Here is a 9,898-nt window from a genome sequence, read left to right on the forward strand (position 1 = left end):
CATGCATTTTAATGTATGACATCATAATTTTAATTTAATCCGTCGCTTGAACATGCTATACAAGAAATAATTGGCCCACTACATGAAATAAGTCTAACAGCACTACCCTACAGTATATGATCAGATTGGCAAATGTACAAATTAGAGAGAAAAGAACGTGTGCGGAGGTGGTTTTGCCTAGGGCAACAACATTTACACATACCGTGCTGTTTCTAAATCATTTTAATGAAAGCAATTGGCTAGGACTGTCTTGAAATAAATATGTAATTTTTAACCTATTTATGGCTGTAATGTGATGCATGCATTGCTACATGTATTTGTCAACAGCCCAATAGCTAAATTTACCTTATCACCTAGGTGCTCAGAAAGCAACATCCTTACAGCCTTACATGCACAACAGTATAACAAGCAAGAGGGCTGGTTTTGAACATAGGTGTAAGTGCCAATAACAGCCATTCTTACTTCAACTTCTAGTCAGTCCTGGACTGGGATGCCTGGAGCCCACCAGAAAAACTTTGGCCACAGGCCCACTCTCAAAATTATTTTTCCTTCTTTTGTCATTCACTTTCTTTATTCATCACTTCTCTTCAAATATTATCATCAGTCACTCCCTCCATATCTTTATTCTTAAATAGAAATGAGGAAATTGCTGTTGTATAGGCATAAAAGGCCAACAGTTGGGTGAGCAGAAGGGCCCACTGACACTTGGGCCCACAGGGAGTTTTCTGGTATCCTGGTGGGCCAGTCCTATAGTCCTGCTTCTATAAATTATTTGTGTGCAGTTTAGCACCTCCCTTAGCAAATGAACCCCCTTGCCTCATTTAATGAATTTAATGAAGCTATCTTGCGATGGCTCTTGACATCATATCAGAAGTATGCTCTTTATGACATTGTCGAAGTGCAACTACAAGATCCACAGCAAAAGATACTGTAACATGTATATGTTTCCTTTACAAGCCATATTAGGCTTAAAGGGGACCCATCACCTACACATAAAAAGCTGTATAATTAAAGTCCTCTGCAAACGTGGAACCAAAGTTCTTTTTTTTTAATTAAAACTTCCATACCTGTCATAAAAAGGTGTTTAAATATCTAAGCTGTCAATCAAATATTACCTGCCCTGCCTCTATGCCTGAGTCAATTACTTTAACTTTCCATTCAGCAATTCCTAGATGTCACTGCCCTCCTTTCATTCCCCCCTTACCTCCTCACTATTGTGTAGGGCACTGAGCATGGGAATTAGGTCTCCCATTCTGGTGCATACACAAGATATTGGGGTGTCTTAATAACAAATTGCCACAAAATGTTTCCTGCCTGTATGCTGTGATTGTGTAATTCCAAGACTGATGGAAACAAAATTTAAATAATAAATATATTGTAAGAAAGCTTATTTTGCTCAACTAACATGACAGAAAAGAATATGGAATTATTTCTTAAGATGACAGGCCCCCTTTAAATGCATCAGCAGTAGGGTTGCACCGCATCCAATATTTTGGATTCGGCCAAACCCCCGAATACTTTGCGAAAGATTTGGCCTAATACCAAACCAAATCTGAATACTAATTTGCATATGCAAAGGAAAGGGGAAAAGATTTTTACTTCCTTGTTTTGTGACAAAAAGTCACGCGATTTCCCTCCCAGTCCCTATTTTGCATATGCAAATCAGGATTCAGATTTGGTTTGGCCATCAAGAATGATTCGGCCAAATCCTGCTGAAAAAGTCTGAATCCTGGCCGAATCCCGAACGCGAATCCTGAATTCGGTGCATCCCTAATCAGCAGAGGCCTAAGTGCATCTCCACAAAAGCAAGAAGGCAGACCACAACAAAAAGCAGAAAAACATTAACTCTGTATAGCTAATAGAATCAAAAGCGCATACTCATTACACTATTAAAAAGTAAATGAAACAATTGAATACAGTGTCGGACTAGCCCACAGGGATACCAGGAAAAGTCCCGGTGGGCCAAGGTGTTAGTGGGCCCTCCTGCTGCTAGTCATTTGGCCTATTTCATGTATAATAGATTATAGTATGTAAAGAAAAGGAGAATAGATGAGTGAGGAAAAGAAGACTAATAATACTAAGAGTGGGCCACTGGTCCAATATTAATTTGTGGGCCCCTAGTAAAAGATTTTTGGGTGGGCCCCTGGTGTCCCAGTCCGACACTGATTAAATATACCGGTATGCAATTATATTTAAAAATTAAACAACACATCAATTTAAAAAAATCTGAAAAAAACATAGAAAGTTTGATTCCAGGTCAAATGATAGGACAGTGAGGGATAGTATCTCTGAAATACATTGTAGGCAATTAAATGACAAATACAACATCACAAAATTTAGCTTTGGTGGCAGTTCATGCATAGTAAATTGAGTTACTGGTTAACGTAGGTACATAAGCAATTTAAGTTCCAACTTAAGGGATAAGCAGTATATGGCAGTGTAGTTGCCTTCCAAGTCATGCCAAGGACCCCAAACGTTGCCAAATTTATAATTTTCATATTCAATCGTATTCAATAGCTGAATTCAAGCTATTATTAGCAAGAGTCTGTCAAATACAAGTGTGCTGTATTTTTCAGTTAGGTATTCAGACGAATCTGTGCATCTGTAATGGGAACTGAACCCACCAACACTCCATTTTTAAGGGCTAGCGCCACCACACACAGGTTGCCCTGCCCCCTTCCCAACCATATCCCTGTCACTGAATAAAACCCCGCTGTGCACAGGTCAATACCAGTCCCAATGGCCAATTGCCAGGAGCTATCCTGGACCCTCCACCGCCTGAGGCAGCTTGCTGTTGCTGCCGCCTCCTCCCCCTTGCACTCACCTTTTTGCGCCAGAGGGGGTCTGGCAGGTCCGCAAGGGCTACGGAGAGGGTCAAGACGCTAGTGCAGAGAGCATAATTGTGCTAGAAGAGCCGAATTTCTGGTTTGCATTTTTTCCTCCTTGGCACCTAGTGGGGCGCTGCCACCTGAGTCAGAGCCCCATGTCAGGGTCATCGGCCACTACAAGGCTAATGTCACATTTACCATGTGTTTTTCCTGCAATTAAATTTTTTTTAAATTAATCAAGTCTGACACCGACCTGTGCGTGTAGTAATTGACATACATACCATCCACCTTGTCACTGTTCAGATGAGGCTGATCCCAGCAATGAAACAAGTGTGCATTTTCTAGCCAAACTCAGGAACAGGCACATACCCTTCATGTCAGATAATACTAACATGAGGCAGCATATGCTAGTATCTGCATTTTATCTACTGGAGAAAAAGCCTAAGGGGTTCTTTACCTTTCAAAACTCAGTGTGCAAAGTGCTAAAAAAGCAATTGGAATTTTTTTGCAAGTACAGAATGGCCGCAGGCCATACCTCCAATTAGAGTGAAAGTCCCTCTTGACAGCTCAACCTGCAGTCCCTCTTTTGTACTGGAGTTTTTCTTTGCACTGAACAGCTAGAAAAAGAAACAATGTTTCTAACTTAATTGGCTTTTGGCAGAGAGCCCAGTACAGCCACCAGGTGCACTTGGAAACTTTTGTAACAATTTCAGATAAGCAAATAAGTAATTGTAAACTCTATAAGATCCCTTGGGAAAAGTTAGACTCACAGCTTAAATGGCAATTCACCTTCATTAGCAAAACTGTAATAACTGGGGAAAAAACACAGAAATGTGTTCAAACTTTCAGAACCTGCCAAATTTTGTAAAATGAACATGGTAATTGACTATGAAGATTTTCATTCATCCAGGTCATGTATAGATTGACCTATACTAGATAACATGGTAATTCGGGCGTGGTGACAAAATGGGCATGGCCAATGTATTTATTTATTTTTTTGTCCCTCTTTTTATTTCCAAAATGTTGGGAGGTATGCCCAGGCCTTTGTGCTTGGTTTTGGAGTACAGAGACCTGATGCTAACCCCTTGATCAGAGTGCTGCCTGCGTTAGGCAATGCTCTACCCAAGGGGGAAGAAATAGAAGGCATGAAAGCTTTCACCCTCCTGCCCCCTAACTTGAGCTTCAGATTTTCCATATGGTGTAAGGAGCAACATTTAGCGGTGTGCATGTGCTTGTTAGATGAGCACTAACTATTGCCCCTTGTCACTCTAGCACTTACGTCCCAACGATTTGTAAAAGACCCCTATAGTGGGACATCAGTCTAAGAGGTTTCCCTGTGTGACTGATTCTCCATAATGCAATTATCTATCAACAAATAAACTCCCTTGGCTGATATGCTAATAAAATAAACTAGTAGGTACTAAAATCATTTTGATGTGAATTGTTGCCAGGGGTAACAAGGTTTTGTGCAACAGCTATTATCCGCAATTGTTTTGGTAGGAACAGAAACACAATGAAAATCAACTGAAGCAGCAGCAAAAAAGAAATAATGGCCCAAAGCAAAATATAACACTCACATACAGGGAAGCCACATGTAAATACAGGAAAGTTATTTCTGGGTGTAAGCCAGGAATGGGTGTATATGACTGATGGAAATATATTCAAATACTGTCATGTTTATGGATGAGTTAAGGTAAAAAATAACACCTTGTCTGTGTTTACAATATCTTCTATGAAAACCTTAAAGTACTTAAAAGTATGGCGTTTAAAGGCAGAGTAAACATGACGACTACTATAAGGACTTGCCTGGGAACCACTCTAAATCTTAGAAAGTGAAAAGACTAGACGGGGGAAGTTTGAAGTGTTTGCATTAAATTTTGTGACCTATCAGTTCTGCTTTTTATGACTTTGTTTTGTTTGTAATGTACAGTCTTTCATATGAGACTATGATAGGGTTGTAAAAAGATAAAATAAAAATTCCAAATACTTCAACTCTGTTACAGCTGCTCCAATTCCTGCAAAGCTTGCCAAGTTTTTCAGAAAGTACGAGTCATTTCACTTTGGCCAGAGCTAAGCAAAAAAAAAAAAAAAGGCTTAAAAAAAAAACCCATCCTATTAAAATTGTTAACGACGCATTAAGGAAAAGGCACTGGTCACTCAGTTGTGCTGCCACATGGTACACCAGTCACACTTTCTCTTATACGGACATATGACCTTCCCATAGTGCTCCATCGATAACTGTCACTGCAATCGATTCGTTTAGTATGACTTGCAACAGCTCAGCAAACACACAGGCACAGTATGCTGTCAGGGTCCACTTATCCAAATTAGCAACTGAGAATTTCAAATGAAATGGATGCTTCTAGTGATACCAGTTACTTTACTTTCAACCAAAATCAAACAGGTGAAGCTGCATGTATCTGCAAACAAGAACACACTAGGAATCCCATCCTGTTATCTGGAAAAACCATTATCCAGAAATCGATGGTATTCTGTTCCCCACAGAGTGCAATTTAGGCAAACTGTTTATATTTTATAACTAATTTCTTTCTTTTTCACTAGAATAATAAAACAGCATCTTAACTAAGCTGCAGGAATCCATGTTGGTTGCACAACAATCCTATAGGATTTATTTTAAGTGTTTTTAGTAGACGAGAAAATGTTGATCCAAATTTCAGAAACACTCCTTATCTGGAAAACCACCTATGCATTACAGATAACAGCTCCCATATGGGATCCGTTATCTGGAAACCCATTATCCAGTCTACAATAGACTCCATTTTATCCAAATAATCCAAATTTTTAAAAAATGATTTCCTTTTTCTCTATAATATTTAAACAGTGCATTGTACTTAATCCAAAAGAAGATATAATTTACCCTTATTGAATATAAAACCATTCTATTGGGTATATTTAATGTTTACATGATTTTCTAGTAGATTTAAAGTATTAAGATCCAAATTACGGCATTCTGTGTAATAGGTCCCATACCTGTACCAATACGACATTCCCTTGTTTGTATTTAAATTATTAAATAAAACCGCTTTTCGATGGACAGAGGAGTTCATAGGGGAAGCATAAATGATCATAGATAACAGCAGATTCTCTGCTCTTTAGAAGAGTGAATTTAGTAAGAGAATTCTTGTAAAAGCTACATTTGGCATTCATATATCACCACTCTGTGCATTAAACGCAGTGTTGTACAAAGTAGTATTCCATTTTATGTAAGCTATAAGACTCATGTCAGATCAGCTATATTTGTTTTACTGCCTATTAAGAATGTTTATATCAGCTAGTTTTCTTTATGGGTAGCACTGCAAGGACAATATTTCTTTATACTAGGTTACAATGGTATTGCGAGCAACAATGGAATGGTTTCTACACATGCCAATGTGCAGAATTACGTTTTCAAGCATCTTTTCTCATTTCCCCAGGGGTTTCAGATTATTTAGAAAGGTTTTTGCCACACCTGAACACATACAGTACTTGCTTTGCTTTTAATATTAACAGGCATTTTTGTACAGTTATACCCAAGCAACTGAATTCACAATAGAGTTCCCATCCCAAAATCACACATGGGCACAACTTTAAAGAAAGAAAGGAACGCCCTAACTTTTTAACCGAAGACGCTGAAATAATTGCGTGACATTTCTACATGACTCCTACACCTTGAGTTTACTGCCAAATTAGCATTTGGTTTTCATAATAAGCATGTCTTTTATAATGTTCCCTTTTTAGTCTGGGAGTGTATCAAGCCAAGAACTTCTGCAATTCCAAAAGGGGGAAGTACGAAATCCAGCGATTTGATAAAGAGGAGCAGAGTCCAATACAATGATCGGTTCTTCCACTGTCTATCAGAGTTCCCACTCTGCAACAGTATTAGGCAAATTCCATTTCAAAGATGTTTTCAAGGAACTCGTTTGCAATATTTTGTTTTCCTCATGAGAGTGCTTACCCAGCCTTCCCCTACTGCTCTTTTCCATGACTCAAGCAAAGTATGTTTCTTCATTTAGTGCTACAATCAACTAGGAGTTATTTGTAAGTGTGGATATATTTTTGTTGCTAAAAGCAAAAAAAGATACTTAATACTATTTTTATTTTTAATACATCAAAAATGTCTATCTTCGATCATCCAGCTGTTGTACTACAGTTGTTGCTGTACAATGTCCAGCTAAAGGCCAGCCGAGGGTGGTGGGAGATCCTATAGTTAACATCTTCATTGAGTTTCATAATTTTCACCTTCTGATTGGACTCCAGCCCCCCCCCCCCGTTTCTAATTCAGTCTCTTGGTTCTGTTAAGTAGATACCTGCCTAACGTCTGCTTGCTATGTGCAGATGCTCCCTTTGAAAATGATTTACAGTGCATGTATAATAACTGGCCACATAAATACTGTTTCATATGACAACGCATGACAGAGAATGAATTACAATATCCTTGAACGAGAGCGTTATCTAAAATTCTGTATTCTCCCTTAACTGAATCGTTGTCGCTTAAGAACTTGGCATGCAATGAAACAATTGTTTTCAAGGGTATTTCGGACAAATCTGAGCTTTTGGGTCAGCGGACATTAAAATGCATGCCTGGTATACACCTGCTTATTATGCTGGAAAGTATATGTTAAAAACCAAATATCCATCCACTTTTAATATTTTTCTTGCACGTAGCCTGCCAGCTACTCAGTTCAGCTCTAAGTCTTCTAACCTTACATGACTCAAGGGAATCATTAACAGTGGTACTTAGTCTCGTAAACTGCACGCCACTCACCAGCAGACAATCCCATATTCTCTGTGATTCCTTCTCTTAAATCCAGTTTAACCCCTTGTGCTTCTAATTCCTGGTATAAACCCTGCATCCATGTGAACTTCATGTGCCTTCTTCAAGATCAAAACAGCAGGAACTATGGAGCAGTTTAAATTCACAAAACACCTTTAAAAATAAACATAGTTCTTAATATAATCTTCATGGCAATGATAGCAGGTGGTGGAGTCTTTTATTACATGGCCCCCTGTAAAATAATTACTGTGGTTTTTCGCCTTGAACGTTATAATTGGGTACATCGAATAAATCAATAGGCGTACAGAGCTCAGATAAATATAACAGGCAGACATATCTAATTTGCACTTAAACTTTGTATTCCAATCACAAGGCAGTGGCCCTACAGAAAGCTACAGCCTGGTTCAGTCTTGTGCGTTCAGGTAGTGGATTGCTTAGAGGTTGCTTTTAACAACAAAAAATGTAAACCAAACTCCCTACAAAACATTACGAAAAGCCGTGAGCTCTCTGGTGGGTGATTTGATGGCAACTAATGCATTTTCTGGCTGTTCCTGCATATTAGCAGAAAATATATGCAATACAGAAATGGTCCCAAACCCTGGATGTGAGATTTTAGCCTTTTAGTAATCCTCTAACAATTGAACTGCACTGAGCACCTCACTTCCATATTCTTCCCTCATTCCACATCATTTGCTAACTTTCTGTTCTGTGCAAGTAGCAGTCCTTTGGCACAAACCATACACTGAATCTTCCCCATGTAGGAAGTGCAGGTAGCCCAAACCATTACAGATAAGTCCCCCAAATCCTCCCCAGAAAGCCAAAAAGAGAAAAGTGCTGGCTGGGTGCTAGAGATGAATGTGTCCACGTCAAAACAGCTGCTTTCATTGAAACCACTGAAGTTGAGGGCTAATGAAAAAGCACTTACCAAAATACATGATGTTTCTCATTCCCAATGGCAATCACAGACGCTGATTATTGTGAAGTAACTCCTGCCCAAGGCTGACCTGTCTCACCAGGCTCCTTCATTGTGCAGCGACAGTGAGTGGAGAATCCCCCAGCAGCAGCAGCAGCATTGCTCCAGTCATGTGTGCAGTCTATCCCCTGTCTGATCTACTCCTGCACTGCCCATTCTTACTGTAATCTGACTCCTCCTCGTGCTGCTGCTGCTGCTGCTGTCCTTGCTGTGCATGTGACATGACTTCTCTCACTACTACACGAGGATTTTCCTTTCTGCTGGAGGTGTGGGCTCATATCCTGAGCACAGAAGGACTCATCTTATCAACCTGCTTCACATTTATATGCAAATACTTTTTTTCTCGTTTCTTGACAGGATTCCATCCAGGAAAAATGCAGTCAAGGGGAAGTTGATAAAATAAAAAGCACAGTGAAGTGATATCAGCCTGCACAATAAATCCAGTCCCAACAGAAAAATGGTTTTCTTTTCAGTCAGGGATAAATGTATTAAGCACTCAGCTGTTACTTAACCCTCTGGGGTACCACATTACCTCAGAACACTGTGGATATCATTTAACCCCATGCCTTTCTGGGCATTACCACCAAAGGAATGAAAATAGGCTTGCCACCTTTTCAGTTTTGACCCGAACAGTTCCGTTTTTGTAAGGCCTGTTCGGGCCTGAACTTTCTGTTTTGATGCACCGAATCCACTATTTTAAATTCGACCGAACCCCCGAATCCTTCACAAAAGATTTGGCCAAATACCGAACCAAATCCTAATCTGCATATGCAAATTAGGGGTGGGAAGGGGAAAACCTTTTTTACTTCCTTGTTTTGTGACAAAAAGTCACGCTATTTTCCTCCGCACCCCTAATTGGCATATGCAATTAGGATTCGGTTCGGCTGGGCAGAAGGATTCGGCCAAATCCGAATCCTGCTGAAAAAAGCTGAATCCCGAACCGAATCCTGGATTTGGTTCATCCCTAGTTTTCAACCTTATGAAACCTGAACAATAATCTCGCCAAAACTGTACATAAAACCCATTTAAATACTGAGATACTCACCTTTCTTATTATTACAGATACAAAAAAAAAAATCATTCAAAAATAAGTGTTTTTTTTCTAAATTAGCATTGCTGTATTTTAGAGCTTTCCGGATAACTGATTTCTGTATAATAGATCTCATATATATATAATTAGAGGATTGTGCTTAATCATGAAGCAGAATATAGCTAGAGACAGGGGTGCCACCTGTTTGGTTTTGAACTAGGCATCAACACTTTAAAATATTGTGAAAACTGGATAGAAATCCAGCCAGTTGCATCTAAGTGATGCAATAACCT

At 39.3% G+C, this 9,898-nt stretch overlaps 1 protein-coding gene across 1 annotated transcript in view; it reads right to left on the reverse strand.

The window, feature by feature from the left end:
- znf385d.S (zinc finger protein 385D S homeolog) overlaps window positions 1-8,740 on the reverse strand; it is a 195,819-nt gene extending 187,079 nt beyond the window's left edge. Inside the window, exon 1 of the mRNA XM_041567528.1 lies at window positions 8,528-8,740. Within this exon, the coding sequence (XP_041423462.1) occupies window positions 8,528-8,549 (22 nt within the window). The 5' untranslated portion in view covers window positions 8,550-8,740. The remainder of the gene's footprint in view (window positions 1-8,527) is intronic.
- Between the last annotated feature and the right edge of the window lie 1,158 nt (window positions 8,741-9,898).

The sequence above is a fragment of the Xenopus laevis genome, chromosome 6S (genome assembly GCF_017654675.1).
Source record: "Xenopus laevis strain J_2021 chromosome 6S, Xenopus_laevis_v10.1, whole genome shotgun sequence".
NCBI lineage: Eukaryota > Metazoa > Chordata > Amphibia > Anura > Pipidae > Xenopus > Xenopus laevis.